At 44.2% G+C, this 22,206-nt stretch overlaps 1 protein-coding gene across 4 annotated transcripts; it reads right to left on the bottom strand.

Annotated features, from left to right (window-relative positions):
• Positions 1-559: 559 nt before the first annotated feature.
• Positions 560-21,193, bottom strand: mGluR (metabotropic Glutamate Receptor). 4 transcript variants are annotated; one of them, XM_089077269.1, is made up of 10 exons: positions 15,971-16,742; positions 15,400-15,874; positions 11,163-13,206; positions 9,509-9,854; positions 8,703-9,192; positions 7,550-7,665; positions 5,716-5,987; positions 4,734-5,118; positions 3,921-4,392; positions 560-1,910 (listed from the first exon to the last, which is right to left on the bottom strand). In XM_089077269.1, the coding sequence occupies exons 3-10, from the start codon at positions 11,720-11,722 to the stop codon at positions 1,765-1,767; spliced, it is 2,787 nt and encodes a 928-aa protein (XP_088933395.1). In that variant the 5' UTR covers positions 11,723-13,206; positions 15,400-15,874; positions 15,971-16,742; the 3' UTR covers positions 560-1,764. The 4 variants fall into 4 exon arrangements, with proteins under 4 accessions (XP_088933395.1, XP_088933400.1, XP_088933390.1 ...); XM_089077274.1 differs by lacking the exons at positions 15,400-15,874; positions 15,971-16,742 and adding an exon at positions 21,052-21,193; XM_089077264.1 differs by having other exon boundaries at positions 15,400-16,742.
• Between the last annotated feature and the right edge of the window lie 1,013 nt (positions 21,194-22,206).

Raw genomic sequence — 22,206 nt, 5'->3', positions numbered from 1 at the left:
GTATCCACAAAAAATATTAAAATATTACATTGTCACATGAGAACTTTTCTCCATAAAATAATCTGAAAAATTAATTCTAAAATATTGGACAGTATTTAACTTCTAACATAATAGAAATATATTGTATATATGGATATTTATAATATAATGGATATGGTAATATATGGATATTTTATAACTACAAAAAAGTCTGATGACTTGTGCTCTCGATTTTATAATGCAAAAGAATGCTCCTAATATAATGTCCTCGGTGCGTAATTCGGGAAAAGGAAATCGCCATAGGCGCCATTAGCGTCGAGTTTCGATTCATATGTTTGTCCATTGCGAATCATTACATTTATTTTCTCACCACACGATGATGTAAGACAGCAAAGAACGTTTACTTTTTATCCGTAAACGTCTCTCTTTCTCTCTCTCTCTCTCTCTCTCTCTCTCTCTCTCTCTCTCTCTCTCTCTCTCTCTCTCTCTCTCTCTCTCTCTCTCTCTCACACCGAATTCATGTGGCTAATTTTCAAGAGTGATGAATAAGGGGTGGGAATGAATTACACTCTCTCCGACACACCATTCAATAATTGTTTTATTCCAGATCCGATCTGTCTTTCGCCGCGCCTCGTTACAATAGAAAAGATACTAGTATTTTTTTTCTTCTCTTTCTCACTCTCTCTCTTTCTCTAATTCTCGCTTTCTTCTTTGTCGCTTGTATATCGCTTTAACTTTAGCGACCGCGGGAGTCGGGCGATTTAATCGCCGATACAATAGTAACTCTTCTTCCTCAATTACTCACAAAAATTGATCAAACATTTCAAAAATTCTATGAAATTCGACGTAATAGGAACAGGGAAGGAAAAAAAGAATAGACAGATAGGTGTATGTAAAAGGAAATTTCTCTTCCGTTTATATTTCACGAGAGAAAAATGCAAGTAATATACTTCTAAAACGAGACAAACGTTACTCGAATGATAATTTTGTGCAATTTTCGAAACTCTCTCGATCCGGATTTCGCGAGTCGTTTCGTAATTCGTAAGAAAGGGTGAGGCTGAGAAAAACAAAACCGAATCGAAAAATTCGCATTCTCGATTTAACATCTTCGATATTCCGTTAATTGTGTTCGCTTTAAGTACATTTATTTATTGTCCACTGTGTACGATTATTTCGGAAGGCGCTCTCGGGGGGAGAGGAGGGAGTGGAAGTAATGGGGGATGAGCGTAGGAGGACGCGTTAACGTCCGATAAATAAACGAGCAGGTAAATGAATGATTAACGCGAGATTATTAACATTTACGCTTCTAATCGAAATCATACAAGTCACGGGGTGCTCGACTAGAATTGGTGGGTCCACACGTGATATACACTTGCTCGATAAATGCACGTACACGTACGTATATGTGTCTTTTTTTTTCTTACGTATGTGTATATATAATTTATGCACAAGGACAACAGTAACAATAACGACATCATGATAACGATCGATGATCACATCTCTCCGTCTCTTTCTTTCTTGATTGACAATGGAACGATAATTACGTCGCGAGACACTCGGCACCCTCGCCGATATTGATCTTCAAATTTTAATTCTATTACCAGTCCCTTCGAAATTAAAATTTAGAAATATCAGCAATTTACTAATTTCAATCTCTCACTCTCTCTCTCTCTCTCTTTCTCTCTCCGAACGTATCTCGCAGCACGTTCGACACTACGAAGAGTTTCTCCCTCTTCGTGTGTGTGTATATTTTTCTTTGCGTCCAACTAGTCACGATGATGTAGTCTACAATTGCGCCACTTGCTCGTTATTGGTCTTGCTCGTGGTGCTGGACGTTAGTGAGATCTCGGTGACCCCTACGGATGTCCGCACCGCCGCGGTCAGGGCGCTCTGCAGGGGCACGTTCTCACTCGCCGATTCGCAGCCCGTGTCTACAAAATTGAAGTTTTATTAGTCACCGATCGAGGTAGAAGAAGAGAAAGGTATCAAGCCGAGTGCCTGGGACTCATTGTCGCGCGCGCTCGCAACACCACCCCTCCCCTCGCTTAGAGGGAGTGAGGGGTCCTTCGGCCGTTCGAGTGTCAACACGTGCCGACAAAATAATTGGATTTCCTCGTCGAACGTCGCGTTAGCGACGCTTTTGCGACAAAAACTTTATTATGAATAAAGTGATTTCAGTAATAGACCGATCTTTTTCCCTTCCGAGGGAAAAGGCCTCGGGGGCACCTCGGCGCAGTCGTATCGAATTATGACGTCAGAGGCGAGAAATTGCGCGAATCTGCTGCAGTCATCGAAATCAAGCCGTCTCTTTTTTTTTCTCGCGAAAATCTTTCGGCTCATGGTTAATAGTTCGGTTAACAGCTGCGAATACTGTTAAATAGATTAAAAATGTCTCGAATCACTTTACGAAAAACGAAACAAAATCTACGGCAATCGATCTTTTTAACAAAACAATCGAGACGGCAGTAGTCTTAAAGTTAAAAATTCAAGATCCACTTCCTCTGAAAGAGTATAATGCGAATCGAATCGCACGCGCGTTTATTAATGCAGTTTAATAAAAGAGGAAGCATATTTTACCGAGGTATATTTTACCAAGCGCGATCGAAAGAGGAAGAAAAGGAAGCTAATTTGCTTGAACGAAATAAAAAGCGGAAAGTAGGAAAAAAAAAACTCGCACGACTTCCCTCGCTTCTGACGTTGTAGTTTAATACGGCTGCGATGGCCTGGAAAGAAAGGGGAGTTTTTTCAAATTCGCTTTAAAGGAAAACTACCGATATTACGTAAATCTACTAACCCCTTCTCTCTCCGTCGAATGCAGCCGCGAGATGTATGATCCGCTCGCGACACGCGCAATTTCCAAAATTTCCCTCGGATAATCCGCCTATAAATTCGTAAGAGGACAAAGGCCGAAGAACCGACGGTGGCGCATATTAACTTAACTTAATTTAGCGCCGCTGGGTCGAATCAGCCGGGGGCAATTAGCGGGGGGCGCGCGCGCGCGCGCATGTATGCTCGTCCTTCGTAATCCCTCTCGTGATCGCATAACGATCGCTACTGGGGAATAGTTAATCACGACCAAAACGATAGTGATATGATGATTTCCGTGCGGAAAAATTAATCAATCGATCCCGAAAACTTGAAAAAGGACGCGTGAGGACTCAATACGACCGTTAAGGCGAGAGAAGAGCCCTCCGGATGCGTTATAAATAAAGCGTTTAATAAACTAAAAGCTTTCCGGAACCAGCGCGGATTGGCCCAGATTTTCCGGTCGGCAGTTACAACAGCCGCGTTACTATCGAATATCAAACCGTCGCGTCTACTCGCGTATCGATTACTTTCTTTCGTGCGAGAGCTCCGAACGGCGGCGCGGCGCGGAGGCGACTCGTCGACGGCTCGGATCGGATGTCATATCGGATTTTTCGATACAACGCCGAATTCGTGGCCGGATTTACGCTGCCAGCCTCCTTTCAACTCCCGTTCCGGGAAAGGAGAAGGCGGGATGCACCCTTCGCCTTTGCATTATTATTCCGCGTCATGCTCGGGTCACGCGCGACTCAACAATCAACCCCCGTAGGCAAAATTCATTCCAGCTCACGGATTAAAAGGCCCGTCTAAATTGACGTTACTGCTCGTTTATTTTCTCTTCTTCGTAAATGATATTCTCTGTAATTTGCATTCTTCTAGATATTTTTCCAACAAAGAGGCCGATACCGATTTTTCTTATACTTCTTATACTTCTTTTTTTAAATATTATGATCATTTCTTCATCTCAGATATTATATATTACTAAAATATATGTCGCGTATAGCAAAAAGAAATTAATTATATTAATTGTTGTCGCGGACCTAGAAAAAATGTTTATTGATTCGCGATGAAAAAAATGAAGATAAGTGTCACAAGGATCACGAGTTGATTATCAAGGAGAGCAATGTTAGTCTCACATTTCGTCATGGAGGATGCGCCGGCGCTGCTGCCCTGCTTCTTGAACGTGCTGCCCATGTAGACCTTGCCGCGTATATTCTTGTCCGGCTGGAAGACGATGATGTAGACCTTGGGCGAGTAGAGGCATACCAGGGTGACTGACGCGCTCAGACTGATCGCCACGCAAAGTGTCGTGATTTGCGTCTCGTGGGCGTTCCCGGTGCCGAAGTAGATCGGCACGAAAGCGAGCCAGATGATGCACGTGGTGTACATGGTGAAGCCGATGAATTTACTCTCGTTGAAATTCTCCGGAATCTTGCGCGTCTTCACCGCGTATATGGTCGAGATGAGGATCAGCAGGGCGTTGTACAGCTGGGAGAACAGAAAGCTCATGTCTTGGATGTTGCACTTGAGGATCACTTGGCGACGATCCGGATACGAGTATCTGGTACCCGGCGGCTCGATGATCATCCAGACCAGCGTGAGCACCACCTCGAGAATAAAAAACAAAAAAAATTGTCTCTTTCTCTCTTTCTCTTTTGTTTTTCTCAGTAAATTAAACGAAACGCACGAGAACGAACGAAAGCAAAAAATATCTATTTCCACAAAATTTTAAAAAAATATATTGCCATTTTAAAAGGGAAATTTAGAAAAAAATTTTTTACTTTTTTTTTTTTAAAAAGATGTAAGGTTTTTTTTTGAAACTGTTAAGTATTAAAGATAGATAATTACGTATATCCTCGATGAAGAAACATATGGACATGGCGAAGCTTTGTTAAATTAAGCTTTTAATTCAAAATGACAGCTTCTTCCTAGGATTAGGATCCGCTTACTTGGAAGGCGATCAGCGCAGCCGCGATGCAGACTTGCGACGTGGGACTGATGTATCGCGGCCTGACGGCAGATCTCGAGGCCGAGTCGAAGATCCTGGCGATCCGGTTGGTCTTGGTGAGCAGGGCGCCGTACACGGCGCTAAAGCTCACGCCGACGCCGAAACGCTGGAGAACGCAGGTTGCCGTGGTCGGCGTGGCGAGAAGCACGAAGGTGTTCAAGTAGCACACCAGAACCCCCGCCAGCAGTATCACGGTGAGTTCTCGTCCGGAGGCACGGACCACCGGGGTGTCGCGGTGTTGAAAGAGCAAGCACGCCACCGCCAGGGTCGCCACGATTCCTAAGCAGGATATCACCGCAGGTGCGATGGCGAAGGCGCTGCTCCATCTGACGTAAACGGTCATAAATATGAAACACTTTTAATTCTAAACTATTTTATAATCCCTTTCCACTAGCTCGTGCTCCAATTTGGAAAAAATACGTGTTGCACTTTAACAATAAATAATTCTCTTTCAATCCCTGTACCCTACCGGTTAACGATCAATAGGAAAATTTTATTGTAAACTTCACAGTGAAATAAGTTACGTCATTAACGGTGTAATACGATAAATAATAAATGCAGTTTTATAAATTCCCTTCTATTGGATGGCGTGTGAAATCTATCGTGTTTGAAAATTTAACAAAACAACTCTTTTACGCAAAACAAATTCACTTTACGTTCATATTCGTAAAATTTTATATTTAGGTAATAAAACTCTTCGCTTCTCGGATGATATTTGTAAACATTTTTGCTGCATGTTCCCAAATTGAATTTGTCTCGCATTTGTTTCCCTTTTACTCAGTGATCGTTTCTATTAGTTACAGAATCAGCAGAGACTCTCACGTCGCGAAAATTTCATGGAGAGAGAGAGAGAGAGAGAGAGAGAGAGAGAGAGAGAGAAAGAGAGAAAGAGAGAAAGAGAGAAACACCAGTTTCGCGCGCACCTGATATGATTGACCGGTAGCTGATAGCACCCCCGTTTGTCGGGGTGCGGCCAGGAGCCCGGGCCGCAGTCCATGCAGGTGTACTCGTCGTAGACAAACTCGTACGCCTCGCATTGGTCGCACACCCAGCAACAAGTGTCACCCTGTTGCTTCTTTATCATACCTGGCTCGCAGGGCAGCGAGCACGCGGAGATCGGTATGTCCTTCGTCCCCCGCGCCCACACCACGTCCTCCGTGTGAATATCCAGGGAGTTGTACCATTTGCCCACCACCTGTCGACCAGATTTGGCACGTGGTTGACCCGCCAGCTGAACCCCCAGCATGCGCAAGCGTCTCGTTTCGCGATTTGGAAGCCGGTCAAATTTTCCTGGTATCAGTTAATTGCGCGCGCGCGCAAGAGAGAAAGAGAGAGAAATCTGAATGTTCTTCCGCGGTTTTATCTATTTTTAAAGAGAGAGAGAGAGAGAGAGAGAGAGAGAAAGAGAGATTTTTAAATTTATTCTCTCCTTTTACCTTTACACGTAATTTTCTCTTAAATTATCTTAATTACATTTTACTACGGTCTTTTGTCGTTTAAATTGTAAATTGACCATCGGAGAATTAAAAATATTTCTTTCTTTTCAAGCGTTCCCTATTAACGCCGCCTACTTCATTATTAATCGCCGATTCAGTCGATTTAACTTTAATTATATTCTCAACGTTAATTTTATTGCCCTATTAACTTCTAATTTTCTCGTTCTCTGTAAACACCGTTATATTTTTCTTGTCTCGGCTCGAGGGTTTCATTCTGCCTCGGTTACCCCCGGGCAAAGGAGGTTTCCTAGAAACTCCATGAGCTCTCGAAAGTGCAGCCGCCGGGCAACTTTAATTACTCGTTAAAAAGACAGAGCCACTTCTTTGCGCATTTACTTCGTCCAATTCCGCATCGCGTCTCCATCGATCTTGCCGACGTTACACGCGTATTAATGAACGACGACGTGTAGAAGCTGGTACACAAAATATACCGTAATCCCCGGTAAATAAGTAGCGGTAAGTTTTTCGATTAAACAACCGATTTAACGTCTGAAAACGCCGGCGTGACATTAAACGACGCGCACATCGACGCTCATGGCAATCGCGCATGGGAATTTTATTTCGACCGATTATATGAAATTATATGAGATATCCGAAAAAAATATCGGTGCGGCATTTTTAATATCGGCTCCGCAATTCCCAGATTGAAGCTCTATTAAAATAAAGCCGAGTACTTTATTTCGCTATTTTGCCCGAATTCGAATCGGGTCTGTTAGAACGTATCTTCATAGGATTCCCGTATGACTGTAATGTCCGAATCGCGAGTTCGATTATTGTTTGTATTATTCGGAAAATCCCGGTTCGCTTCATTCGCGAATTACCGAACAATGATGGGAATTATTTTTTGCGAAGATCCGGAAATACGATGGAACTTTTTTACATCGATCTCGCAATTTTTCTTTAGATTAAAATTCAATTTATTTTATTTTGGCATTTTATTTAACGTTAGTTCTGAATGGATTCCTTCGTTAGGATTACATATCTTCCGGAGAATTTCAACGACCGTGATGTTCGAACATCAGTTCGAATGCCGTTGAAATTGTTTGACCGTCGGAAAATCTCGGGCGCTACTTCATCCGCGTATTAACGAGTGATAATGAGAACGAGAACTAGAAAGTTTGCAAAAGCGAGGGGAAATGGGGGTGGCTTTCTCGGGAGTTTCAATTGAATTTATCACTCTCACGGCGGGCGGACAATCCGTTCAATTATGCATCGGCGATGATATATAGCGGCGCGTTACGATGATTAGAATGAGTCTTACCCGATAGTGATAGCCGTTTGCGCCATTGTTGTTCGTACCCTTACGGAAATTGAGGATCTCATATCGCGCCAGGCCGTCCCCGTGCTCGTCAAATTTCACCAGACTGCCAGCGGCGTCTGTAAAATAACTCTTATTATTGCGAACTTCCGTCGCGGTCCAAAACGAGAAGGTCGACCAAACTGAAGAATCGATTTTAAAAGCTTTCGCTTAACAATATATAACACAAAGCTTCACTATCCCGAAATAAAGAACAAATAAATACGTGGCATGGTATGCGATTCGATTTTAAGTTTTCGCATAATAATATAAAAGTTTAATATTTCGGAATAACGAGAAAAAAATGTATAAAAGATAAAAAAGCAACGTTTAAACATTTATTAAATATTTTGATTTAACGGCATTTCATCATACTAAAAGATTTTCATTTTTATTGAAGTAATAAAATCTCTTGAACAGATAATTTAAAGGACTTTTTGAATTAGAAAGGAATTACAATAAGAAATAAGGATTACTAAGAATTGGCGCAGAACATGATATAAATTATATATACAGTTGATGAGTAATAAATTTTCTTTAATCACGTTAATTTTTATATAGGGAGAAATATTTATAAGCGCAATTTTTCTCCGTCTCTTTGTCAACTTTTGATTCGGCCTACTAACTCTTGACATATACATTTAGCTATGAATCTACATTTGTCTTGTCATTAAGAGTTTGGGATCATCCCTTATAATATTTTTAGCTAAAGCTCAAAATATAGCCAAAACGTCCAAAGTGATTGTAATAAAAATAAATAGTATACTATAATTTTCATATCGATAAAAACTAATATTTTAATTCATATATAGCGCACTGTGTTTCGCGCTGACTCTCAATAGTTCTTATTTCTCATTGCAAATCTCTTAGATCGATTACTTCGCCATTTATCCCATCCATCGCTATTCGAGCGATCATTTCTTTAGCACTCCCTCCTCTCCCGCCCTTACTCGCCCTTCCCCTCGGTAGTTCCTCGGCGAGAAAGGAGATAAGAAGAACGGAGGGGCAAGGGGGGGTGGAGAAAAACAGCACAAAGGAGGCGAACAAACGGCGCGTCGCGCCGTCCCGATTATTCTCGTCTCGAGTCCCATTTTATGCGCGCCGTCATTGGACTCACCTACAAAGGACACGTTCAGCAGATAATTCTTATAGAACGCGCCGCGGTCATAGTTGGCCATTGACGAGCACAGGCCTTCTCTGCGCCCGCAGAGGTCGTGGCGCAGCTTATTGAGCGCGAAGGCGAACGCGTAGACCGCGTCCACGACAAATTGCACCTTGGATTCCTGCTCGTAGCCATTCGCCGTGGTGAGTCTGAGATTAGACCGGCATTCGTCTTGGCTGTGATTATTGGAGCCGGCCTTCCATCCGCCCTGCGAACTGAAACGCTCGTACAATATGTTCCCCTTCAAGGTGCAACCGAAGACCTCCTCCCAGTACTCCCCGAACCAGGGATTCCGTCGATTGTTCTCCGGGGTGAGCGACGCCATGTAATTGTCGAAGCCGGGGATGTTCTCCGATTGCAGCTCGACGGTGATGGCACCCTCGGCCTCCTCCTCGACGCCCTCGACCAGCTTACCCTGCCGGCCCCAGCCGTCGCTGGCCAGCCACTGAGATGTTCGAATTGTCGTTTGAGGAATTTTTATAGAACAGGAAATGGGTTATGGAACCACATTTCATTCGAAGTGCGAAGGGAGCAATGCGAAAAGACGAGGAATATAGAAATCTTATTTCAAGAAAAAAAAAAAAAAAAAAACGAAATACAGATGAAAAATAACTCGCTGGTGAAGGTACTTTGTACGGGAAATGAACGATTCTGAGGAACGATTGCTTATTAATTAACAATGAGAGAAAGAAGAAATGAGACTCGGTCTCGTGTTACCGGCAAAGGTTCAGCGATATAATTACCGACTTCCCGAAACCGACCTGAAACGGCTGGCTGAGATTCGATCGTTTCGCTGCCTCGAGGATGCCGCGGGCGTCCTCCGCCCGGGTGAACAGGACGATCGCACGGGCGTTCGGCTTCTTGCTCAAACGCTGGATGATGTCGTCGAACACTTTGTTATCAGCGGCGCTGGGCACCTTCAGCGCGGCCGCGATACAGACATTACGCTCGGTTGCCTCGCGCGTGAACACCTCGATGCCGTACTCGCCGTAGCTGCCCTCGGAATACACGGTGGAGACGTATGACCAGTTGGCGCTCTTCACCACGTCAACCAGCGCGATCGATTGGAAAGTATCCGGCGGTACCGTCCTCGCGAAATAATCGAATCTGAAAATTGAACGAGCGGAACGCTGAGGGTGCGCTCGATCGATCACGATCGATAACAGACAGAAAGAATTTGTTTTGAAGAGTCTAAAAAATTTTGGCTACGTACAGATCTGAAAATAATTTTGTTAAATTATTTTGTTAACTGTTATATATAATTACGCAGGAAAATTTTGCTTAAAATTTTTGATAGTCCAACCATCAATTTGAACGTCCTATATATAAAATTATTCTGTATCGAGCCAATTTTTTTGATACTTTGGAAAAATCATTCTCTCTGTATGTGATATCATAATTGTTTATATCACACGCAAGTATATAATAATTTTTTCTACCGTACTGTTATATATCATAGAAAGAAGAAAAGGGTTTAAGACAAGTTTCTGAATCGAATAACTATTATTTTATTATTACTTTTAGATTATTTATTGGTCTTTTGACTAGATTAGCAATAAAAATTAATAGCTTTTAGATAACATGCAATCCTCGGCGTAACTTAAAATGTCATTTCTAACAGATACGTATTCATCGTTACCCATAACGAGTGTTTGAACAGTAATCGAAAGTCTTTTAATGACAATTATACGCGAGGTCGACAACGATGTCAAACTAACAAGCCTCTGACGGGATTGTCGGAAGCTCATATTAATTACAGTTGAGGCCTTAGCGAGCGAATCGAAGATTGTTTAAGTCAATAAATCCAACGTCAATTCAGGAAAAAGAAGATTATAAATTTTTTCTAAAAAAATCAGAATTTATTTATTACAAATTATAACTTCTGAAGAAAAATTAGTTGATCTTTCAAATATATGGATTTGTAAAGCAGATATTCACAACTCGAATTATTCGATAACAAACTATTTGAATGTATAATTAACATAATGAATGTATAATTAATTATGCTTTTAAAAATGATGATACAATTATTAGCATAAAATTTGTTTCAACATTTCTTGTTATTTCACTATTTTTGTCATTTCATATTAAATCTAATTGCTTAAATAAAATCACTTTTTTAAAAAAAATATTTGTTTTTAAAAAATATCAGTTTTTTAAAAGCATGTCTGTTTTTTAAAAAAACATCAGCTTTTTAAACAAATATCAATTTTTTAAAAAAAATATCAATTTTTTTAAAGAAAATATTGCCCTCAGCCCTCAGCAGAAGGAAGGTCTTTCTGTAATCTCCACAATTTCTCTTTACCGTTTAGAATTTTAGAATTTGTTTATTTTACTTACGGCAGGTTAAAACGTGAAGAAGAAAATCTCATATCAATTTAAAAGTCAAAATTCAATAGGGGAATCCTGTCTTACCTGGTCTTATCACTAAGCGCCTTGGCCGTGGAAGCCGGCGATATCTGGGGGATGTGAAAGAGCCGCAGTAAATTTGCCACTTGTAGCGACACCGAGCTGTAGGAGCCGCCTATCACCCCGAAGATGGGACCCGCATTGGCGGTCCTTTTCACCCTAGGTGTCGACTTGTCCGCGCATTCCAGCACGCTGATATCGATGTTGGACAGGGACGCCCTGACGAAGTGCAGGCTCTGGTTGAGCGCGTACGTGTCGCGGCCACACGTGTCGAGGATGTGCACGCCCAGCGTGATGTCCGGCAGTATTTTGTCCTCCTGATTGATCTGATCGACAGCGAATAGCATCGCCTCGAGGCGTTGCACGCCCCGGTGATAGATGTTGGGGCCGCACGCGGATGTTGCATTGCCGCCCTTCTCGTGCACCGGAAACAGTCCGCCCAGCACGATGTCGCCGGGTAACAGCACCGCCTCGCTGTGCATCCTCGACTCCACCGTCGACAGGGTCGTTAAACGCTGCAGCGACAAGGTCAGGAGCAGCAACGGCCAAGGCACACGCTGGTGCATCTTAACTGCCTTGACTGCGCGCCGTCGCTCACGTCGCTCTTGACAGTTCACGTTTCTCAGGGGGGATTCTAGGATCGTCGGTGTCCGTCTCGCCCGTTACGTCTACCGGGGTGAAGTCCCTACCTCGAACCGAGCGACCGTCACGAGGCGAAGAGTTTTCCATCCTTTGCTCGCTTTCACTCGCGCGACTTCTCCCCACGGTCTCCCATCGATCGGACCTCTGTCCTCCTTCCGTTAATAAACACGTTAGAAATTATCAAATCCACACTTCTTTAATCGAGGTGCCGACGGTATCAATCGCCTGATTACGCCTGACGGCGTCCCTTGAGATTCCGGCCCGAGATGACGACGGATGCTCTACCTTGTACTCACCTCACTCGCTCCCGGCAAGATCCACGACGGATCCGAGACCCTCTCCCGATTCGCGCCGTGGAAAAAGAACGTCAGACACCCCGCCATCGATATCCGCGCACCGCCAACCGCGAGCTCTCGCTATTTGACCGTCCCGCAATCGCTCGACCGACCGGGCGCACTTTCCCGCGTTGGACATCCCTCCGGGATACAGACGACAAAGCACCGATAAGTCCCGGGAGAATATCAATCCCTTCTGTCACTATCACTTCTCGGCTTCACGCTCTCGTGCTCCTCGGATTCCTCACGCTGTATATATATATCTCTGCTGAGTTTCTCCACTTCGAGATTTTTCTTTTTGCTTTTTTGCCCCTTTTCTCTCTCTCTCTCTCTCTCTCTCTCTCTCTCTCTCTCTTTCTCCCTCTCTCGTTTATTTCCCCAAAAGAATACCAGCCAGTTCGAGAAAATAGACAAGCGACGAGCTCGGAATTCTCTCTGGAATTCCTTCAAGAAAGGCCTCGAGGCGTCCTTCGATGCGATTATCGCGGATCCATGAATGGCCGTTGTTCCGATAAACGGCCGCTCCGGAAGTATCGGGATGACTCAGGTGTCGGAAGAATCGCTGGGCGTCATTTCCAATCTCAGAGTCGGCGTCGTCGGCCTTAACGTTGTCGTGGCCATCGAAAAACCTTCTTCTCAAGTTAGCGCCGTTGAATTTCCGGTTCTTCTTCCTCCGCCTTCTTTAATAATCTCTTTTCCCTCTTCCCTGCCAGAGACTTCTCTTCTTCTTCTTTTTCTTCTTCTTCTTCTGCGGATATTTCTTTTGTCTCACCTTTCCCACCGTTTTTTTTTAGACGGTGAATTTCCGACTCGTTAAAGAGATTTAATTTCGCCGAGTCTAACGAGCGTGATAACGGCGGTCCGACTTTAAATCCGAGACGGCACCGGCATATCGGCGTGGTCTTGTTTTGAATTTCAAAGCGACGACGACGACCCAGTTCGAGGACGGCAATGACGGCGAGACGCGACCACTTCGCTGTTCCTGTCCTTTTCCGTCCGCGTCCCCGGACTCAAGATAAGGGCGAAAGTGTCGTGAGGGGATCGAGGAGGGACTCTCGGTTTCTGCGACAACTCTGTAAAATTCAGAAAATGTTCAACGGAACTGATAGAGAGAGAGAGAGAGAGAGAGAGAGAGAGAGAGAGAGAGAGAGAGGAGAGGGCGAGATCGATTATTATTCTCATGATTATCATCCGCCTAAACTTTCTCGAAAATGGGGACGAGGAAGTGAGATTCACCTCTCTCGGGAAGAGGGAAAATCATCGGTGACATGATGGAAGCGACTTCGAAGCGAGCTGCGTCCCGTAGGGAACATATCGGCTTCTCGCCTACCTATATCGCGCATCCGCTTTTCGGACTAATAATTTCGCCGACGACTTCCGGCCTCTGATTGCTCGGGAAACTGCTAATGCGTGCACGTTCTACATAGGTATACACCCGAGCACGTCGGCACATAGTAGCGGTAGGAGCGAATATCCCGATGGAAAGGACGCGGAGAGGGGAGAGAGAGCGAGCGAAGATGAGAGGGTGGAGGACGAGCGAAGATGTGTGGGCGGGGGTCGGCAAGGGCAAGGGCGCGAATATGCATATAAATACGGGGTATCGAAAACGGGGTATATACCTCGAGATTGCCCCCATAATCCCGTAATCCCGTCCGACTCCGGAGCGACGGAAACGGGAACGATCTTCTCTCTGCCGCCTTCCCCCTTCCCCCCATACCTTCATCCCTCTTTCGTTTCTCATCGCGGGATGGAAATAGCATTCGGACGCGATTATGTAAACACGCGTAATATCGCGGTAATCCCGTAAACGTTTCACCCGATGATGAAACACGGGAATGAGTGTGTACGAGGGAGGCAGGGCTTCTTCGCTCACCCCTATCGAGGAAAGGGGCAGGGCTGTAACCGCATGGAAATAGCTGACAAACACAGAGGCGCGATTATGTAAACACAGGTAATATCGCGAATCGCTTCGAGATTGCCCCGATAATTCCGTAATCATCTGACTTGTCGACGAGAATGAAGGAGGGGGACGGAAGAAGGGGATCAAAAAACGGCAACTTCTCCCTTCATCACACTCTTTTCGGGGAGTAACTGTGTGGAGATGGAGGGAGGGAAGCGAACAACCGGATTGCTTCCGATCGTTCGCTTCGTGCATCGCCGCTAATCGACGGGCGTCTTTAATAATTTTAACATCCCCAGTGAGTCGCGGCGGAAAGGAATCTCGGTGGCGATTCGCCCCATTTAGCTAATTAAAAAGCGAAGATTAATTCGACACGTGCCTTTCCCGTGTACATAATCCTCTCTCTCTCTCTCTCGATATATTTTTATATTAAATATAAAAATTATATATGCAGAATAAAATATATGGAGAATCATATTGACTCGGTCGCACATTTTTAATCTGCAGACTCTTCGGCCAATTTCGCACAAATACTGAATTCGCACAAATTCTAAATTTAATAGAGAAGCTTAATATAAAATAACAATTTAGCTCTTTTATAATTTAATGGTGCTTTTTAATGTCGCTGTTTTTTCTTAAAAAGTGCGAAAAAAGCTCGGGACGATTAAAAACCGTAGAAACAGTGACGGCCAATACAAGACGAACAAATCAATAAAAATGCGGAGAATCCGGGAATTGAAGTGTAGACAAAGCGAAGTATACCGAAGATTGCTTTGTATAGAGACGTTTCGATTGTTTTTTACCTTTAAAAAAGTAATAAATCAATTTTCTGTTCAGACGTTTGGCTTGCATCGACCTCAACCATCTCTCATTTTTACGCCACAACTATTTTCTTTAATGATCAGATTTCTGCCTTTAATAAAAGATCGTTAATACTAATATTACAAAATATAACATTTCACGTCGTGCACATAAAAAAATTAAGAAATATATAACGAATATTTTTATAATATTCTGTTATAAATAAATATATATTTAACAAATAAGTTAATGAAAAAGAAATAACACTTTAAAAGATATCTAATTTCTAATTTATGCTCTTTTACAACTTGTAAAAAATTGTTTTTTCCATGGAAAAACACTTTTTCATTATACCCCTTCAGTGTTATATTTGATATAAAGTACAATGCTATGTACAATTACGAAAGAGAATTAACAGGAAAACACACAATACACTTTAAGAAACACGTAACATTATTTCCTAAATAAAATTTCGTTAGAATAAAAAAAAAATTCACGCTCTCTTTAGCAACTAACTAGATAATTTCCTCGTAACTTCGAAGTTTTTATCGCTTGATGTTCGTACCGATAATTGCCACGCCTCGGCGAAATTCTTCGTCGTGATAACAGCATCGATCCGTTCGAGATCCAGCAATTTAGCGAAAACTTGGGAGCGGTAGATCCTGAACTTTTCGTTCTTCGCACAGCCTCGACGAGACAGAGATACCGGCAAGCAAATCGCTTCGAAGGGCTCTTCCGATCGTCTTTCCGACCGTCGCAAATCCGTCTTGTCGATCGTTCAAAAGTCACCGATCGAAATCGCCATCGCGTATCTATCCGCGCATCTCCCCCCCCCCCCTCCTTCCTGGCCGCGACGTCCGGCTAATTAGTCGCGATCGATTCCCTCGACAAGGCGAGAAACAACCGGACAACTCCTCACTCGTGCTGCCTACACACGGCAGAGATATCCCGATCCCTCAACTTTCCCTCTCGTTCGTCTCTCGTTTTCGTTTTTCACTCTCTTTGTCTCCGCGCGGAGTTGCCCACGTAAAATCTCGAGCCTACCAAACAGACGAGGAACCCCTTCAGGAGGATCCCCTTTTATCGCGCGTTCCCGCGAATACAACAGTGCGTAGGAAGCCGGATGCCCGCGTTACCGTTTCATCTCGTCGTCCTCGTGATTTCGAGGCCGCGAATCGAGGCCCCGACGGGAGTCTCGGACTCGTCGCACGTCGGGCGTCGGGCGCCGTCGATCGGATCGACGAGAGATCGACGCGGAGATCTTACACGTCGCTCGAAATCCTCGAAGGCGGACGGACGGGACGAGATCTCGTCGCTTTCCCGATTTCCCACCCTCCTCGCGACTCGCGGAACGTTTCCTCTTCGAGAAGTTTGCGAGTCATTTAAGCGGAAATCAGACGAACGTTCGCGAAAGGTTTATCCGACACACTCTGGGTATCCCGAGACGACAGGAAGCGGAGTTAGACAACCCCGGATTGAGTTATCTCTCGGAACCTCGCGAGTTACAAGCCATAAAGCGGATGGATTCGGGAATGAAAACAGAGAAAAACACAGAGAGAGAAAGAGAGAGAGAGAGAGAGAGAGAGAGAGAGAGAAAGAGAAAGAGAGATAGAGAGAGAGAGCTAGAGAGAAAGGATCGTTTTAAGCGGCTCAACTTGGAGACACCCTTCCGTTTCGTCTTTAATCACGTTCCCTTCGCGACGGCGATCAGCCGGACAACAGAACAAAACGATTGCACGAATCTCGCGAGAGAACCTCCTTCAGAGCCGAAGGGATGTTTCATCCCTCGCTCGCGTGGACGATCGTCCACTCGCGGGAGTTGTCGTAACTCGCGCGACAGCAATCTCGTGAGCAGGGGTGACGTCGCGATTGCAGCCGCCACAGCACGACTGGCCGAACGGGCCACCGAGCGAGCGGGCCACCACCATCCCCTTCTCGAGCGAAACCACCCTCTCTCTCTCGCTTTCTCTCTTTCCCCCGATCCTGCCGCTTCGCTCTCGGTTCCGCTTGGTTCCGCCCGGCATTTCTCTCTCTCTCTCTCTCTCTCTCTCCTCTCTCTCTCTCTCTCTCTCTCTCTCTCTCTCTCTCTCTCTCTCTCTCTCTCTCTCTCTCTTGTCGCACAGTGCCGTGTTATGTGCTCGCAATTTTCGCGCGCTTCTCTCTGTCAATCTCCGAGTTTTAAGTGACGGTGGGGATCGGTGGTCGGATCCTCGAATGAAATTTTCCGGAATAAAAAAAGAAGCACAGGTCGCCTTTTCGCGGTCTCTCGAGGGGTGCCTATTTTCCACTCTCGCCATCCGGTCGGCAGCCGAGTGAAGAGTGTTTCTCACCATAGACGACGTCATTAAGATTTCTCTCTCTCTCTCTCTCTCTCTCTCTCTCTCTCTCTTTCCCCCTTTTCGCTCTCTTTTGCCTTCCTTTGAAATCCAACACGTTGTCCGCGAGGTCAAGAATTTCTCTTGCCTGTTGATGATACTCTCGTATAGAGAAAAAATTGAGTTTTGACATGACGATGTCAAGTACCATCGGTTGCGGTGATTTTTTTTCAATGTTTCCGCGAAAACTGGAATATAATATCGCATATAAGGACGAGCGTGTCCCAGAAAGAGATGGATATCCATAAAGAAAAAAGACGTTCACACCGGCTGTCGAGAAAGTCGAGCATTTTACAGATCAAATCTATCACTCGTCTTTTTTGCTACGGAAGAAAGTAGAGATTGTAAGACATCCGTTGCGCTTTGAATGTAGAAATAAAGGTTGAATTTTATTTGTCATGTTTGTGTCTAAAATGTTATGCGCTTTTGCCGCTTCAGCGGTGGATATAAATTATTCAGTACTTTTCATGCGGAAACCAACAGTTTTTTTTATTGCGGATTTCTTAGGCAATCTGGAATCCTTTTCTCTTCAGTAGAAACACCGAGGTATCTACAGTTTTAGGACGATCAAATATTCCAAATAATAATTACATAACATTAATTTAGGAATAAGGTTGGTTCAAGTTGGCTTTCGAATCTCTTAATATTTCCTATTAATTTTTAATCTATCGAGTCTTTGACTTATTTTTTAATTATAACAAGTAACTATTGTAATGATGACAGCATTACAAATTGAAGAATATTGATCGATCGAACGCTTTTCGGAAAGACAGAGAAAGAGAAAAAGGCGGAAAGAAAAAGGATAGATAAATAAAGGCATATTCTTTAATTAATTACATGCGGGCGTTTAATGGCGTTTTAATTTAAGCCTTAATCGCACAAGTACACAATATTAAAAATGTAAGCGGTATCACGTGATGGAAAAAGGGAATACCTTTTAGCAGATCCAGCTCCAAGAGAGAAGGTAGACGAAGTCTCAAGTGGGGCTCCAACTTTAATAGGATCTAAATGTAATCCCCGATGCTTGATCATATTGTGCGACGAATTAAAAATCAGAATATTGCGGTAGGTTACGGAGGGTGGGGCGAGAAAAAAATAATCGTTCCCCGAATCGAGCGAGGCGGCTTTTCTGTGTAATTAAAATTAAAAAGCCGCACGCTCGTTGTTCCTCGAGAGCAGGTGCCTCCGCGGGCACGGAGTTGCCCGGAGCCTCGGCATTTTTGGGCCTCCGGAGGAGGACCGTCGATCCCTCCCCCTTCCCCTCCCCCTTCCCTCCTTTTCTTCCCCTGCCGCGACAGGAGGATCTCTCGCGTTTTCCCGTGGAAAATTTTTTTCCGTGAAATCATCGCGCGCTCCAGCAGACGCGAAAACGTCATGCTGCTGTGTGCAATGTGATGCGCGGCAATAGGGATAAGTCATTTTATTGATCCGGCTTTAATATCGCGCTCGCGGGCCACTCGCCATGCCACTCGCTCGCTCGCCGCCGCGAGCTCTCTTCTTTCTCGTCGCGACAGTGGGACGTTGTGTGTCACGACGTATATGCGAGATATATATCCGCGATATCGCGCGAATACACGGCGCGACGTAACGCAGATAACGAAAATGTCAATAGCAATGGGACGCGATCGACGCGCGATACGCACCTCCCTCACGCGCGACTTCTCTCTCCCTCTCTCTCCCTCTCTCCCTCCCTCCCGCCCTCCCTCTCTCTCTCTTTTTTCTTCCCTTCTTCCTCTCTTACTCTTACTTCTTAATATTTGTATTGTCGTCTAATTTTAAATAAAATGTTGAGCCAATTAATAAATAACTCTTTCTCTCTCTCTCTCTCTCTCTCTCTCTCTCTCTCTCTCTCTCTCTCTCTCTCTCTCTCTCTCTCTATGTTTCTCTTGTTGTTTAATTTTTATGCTCGATGTATCTCAGAGCAATTAATAAATAACGTTTCTTTCTCCCCTTCTCTCGTCTTCCTCTCATTCCGCTTCGAATATCAGGATATTCCTCGCCAAATATCTGGCTACAGAAATTGCCGGGTCTATTCATCTTGTTCGTTTCGCGTTATCGAATGGAAAGGGGATGTTTTACAACTCTTACATAACTCACGTCTTCGAGTCGTTCGTTCGACTGACGGAAGTTTTGAATCGACTTCCCATCCTTGCTCTGAATTTTCAGCATCACACCGATGCGTCCCCCCGTGACCGGAGCTGAATTCCTTTGATCGATTCTACCACAAGTGCGGACTTTTCCCTCGTTTATCGCGGAATTCCCAACTTTCAACATTGCGTGCGCTCGTAATCGAGCTTTCGTTGGAATACTGGAAGACGTTTCCTCCCGCGAGAGGTTCCTATAATTCACGACGAGCGCGTGGTTCTCAGTTCAGTTTGCAGTTCGCACGTGCAACGCGCAATTTTCGTATAACTCGCCGCTGCGAAGTGGCGTTCGCGTTTAGCTCTTTAAGCAAATCGCGTTTCCTCGGTCGAATCCATTTCTAGCTGCGTTTAATTACGATAAGAATTTCAGAATTCTCGAATGCTCTCGTGCAACGGTGCTCGGAAAATGAGAGGACCGCTGGTCCCTTTCGCAGCTTTGCCTCCCGCGTTATTACAACGTACGGGTGTGTCCGAAACGCTGGTTTTATTACGAGGGGCCTCCGTTATGCGAACCGGGGCGACCCTCACAACAGAGGGATCGGAACGACGGAGGGAAATGGAAACGGCTTGGGCGAACGTAACAATGGAGGAGAAAAAGAGAGACGGACGGAAAGGGACGGAGGGCCTCCGGCATAGAAGGCTCGTTCTTCTCGGGGCACGAGGAGGCTATTTCAGTGAACGCGAATGCGAGAAGAAAACGCGACGGCTATCACAAAGCACGCCCGTCGCCGGGCACGCGCGCGAATCTCACTTCGTCCCACTGCGATATGTACTTTCCTATTTTCCCTCGTCGAGTCTCATCCTCTCCTCCCCCCCTCCCTTCTCCACTCCCGGCTCTTTTCACCCTGTCGAGATGTGCGGGAGACGCGTTACGTGAGTCCCCGTTTCCTCGGGGATGAACGCGCGCGTCCGTACAATTTTAATCGCATACCCCCCATATGGCGATTCTTCCGCTCCTTTTTCTTTTTATACATATATATATGTTTTTTTTTGTTTATTTTTTATTGATACGTGCCTGCACGGACGCGCTTTTAGCCGGAATCGGAATTAGGTCGCGCGCGCGAGAATATCGACGGACGCGCGCCATAATTAGGATAAACGTCGCGGCGAGGAATATCGAAATGACGCCCCGCGAGGAAGAAAATCGACATGACCACCGCCCGCTCGCCCTTCTCCCCCCCTCTCCGACCGGCCAGCTCGTGTGACGCTCGTGGATTATTTTGATTTCAGGCGATCGTATTTTCGTACCTCGCCCTTTCTGTCTCTCTCTCTCTCTCTCTCTCTCTCTCTCTCTCTCTCTCTCTCTCTCTCTCTCTCTCTCTCTCTCTCTCTCTCTCTCTCTCATGAGGATAGAGAACGCATACGAAAAAGGAGATACTCCGATATTCCGATAATTCACCGGATAAAAAATTTTAGATAGTCTTAACGTAGAAGAGATTTCTCGAAGGAAGAAACTTTCGTTTTTCTTTCGCGAAAAAGAAATGTTTTTTTTTTTAAACTTGTAAAATTCATAAAATTATCTTTGAAATTTGTGTAAAATTTATAAAACTATTTTTTTTTTTTTTTGGGGTAAAAATTCTCACATCTTTTAAAGTAGCAATTCCCTATCCCCGATGGGACGAACGTTAATGCGAATTGTGAATCGTGCACGCCGCGAAATTTAGAACGTGCGCTCGCGCGGTAATCAATGAAACGCACCTGGAATTCTACGGGCTTATTGGTGATTCCGCGATGAATCGCGCATGCCAGTTCCTGCCACTTCGTCGTTTCGACGACGACGACAACGACGACGACGACAACGACGACGACGACGACGACGACGACGACGACGACGACGACGACGATGTTATTCCACGAGCAAGCAAAGAGTACTCTCTCTTCCTCTTTCCTCACCCCTTACATTCTTTTTCGTCCTTATCCTCTCGCCGCCTTTATTAAGAGAAACAGACAAACAGACAAACAGACATGCTCGCGCATCGCAGATTTGCGCATCTATCTAAATTAAAGGCAGGCAACGATAAATGGCGTTGCTATCGCGAAGATAAACCGCAATTATCGTTATCCGAGCGAAACATTGATTTGCGGTATCGCGATAAATGACGACTGCGATTCACATAATAGATGACTCGTGTTCTTGCGTCGTAATTGATTTTCAGTAAATCCAATTAATTATAATCAAGTATCATCAATACCGAGGGAAAGTTTCTTACGCTGAGAAATATACATATGTATAATGTATTCTATATACATATATATTCTATATACATATGTATAATGTATTCTATTAAGTATATTAATATGTCCCGACTGAAGTGATATTTTTCATAATAATATCTTCTTGTAGAGAGAAGGGAATTAATCGATATTATTAATTTGATTATCGATTTATTAAGAAAAAAATACGTAGTTTTGACTTTGAATCGCTACGTTTCAAATCCGTTAAAAATAAAAACAACACATAATTGGTAACACAAGCAATCGTCTTGAATTTATATAAATTTTGATCTTAATTAAATATTTAATTTTATTTAAATTTTTATATAAATTAAAAAACGAAGAGATCATTAAACGTCTAAAACTCTGCCGGTTCCTTTTTGTTGTTATTAATATTTCATTTTTAACAATTCTATTTTATATTTTTGGAGAGAGAAGAGATATACAAAGATTCCGCGATACGTGCGAACAAGCATTAGTAATATGTTTCTCTCGGAAATTTAATCGGGATCGAAGAATTCAGATTCTCGCAAAGCCATCATCGAATCTCCGAAAATGAAGAGACGCCCATTAATTAAACCGCCGACCTACATCGCGATATTCGTTCTTAATCCGTACCTTTGGATCAATCGATATCAA

This window comes from Pogonomyrmex barbatus, unplaced genomic scaffold (genome assembly GCF_055798465.1).
Source record: "Pogonomyrmex barbatus isolate J1 unplaced genomic scaffold, ASM5579846v1 scaffold1, whole genome shotgun sequence".
Classification (NCBI taxonomy): domain Eukaryota; kingdom Metazoa; phylum Arthropoda; class Insecta; order Hymenoptera; family Formicidae; genus Pogonomyrmex; species Pogonomyrmex barbatus.
The sequence above is the reverse complement of the archived record's forward strand: the minus strand, read 5'-3'. Positions and strand labels throughout refer to the sequence as shown.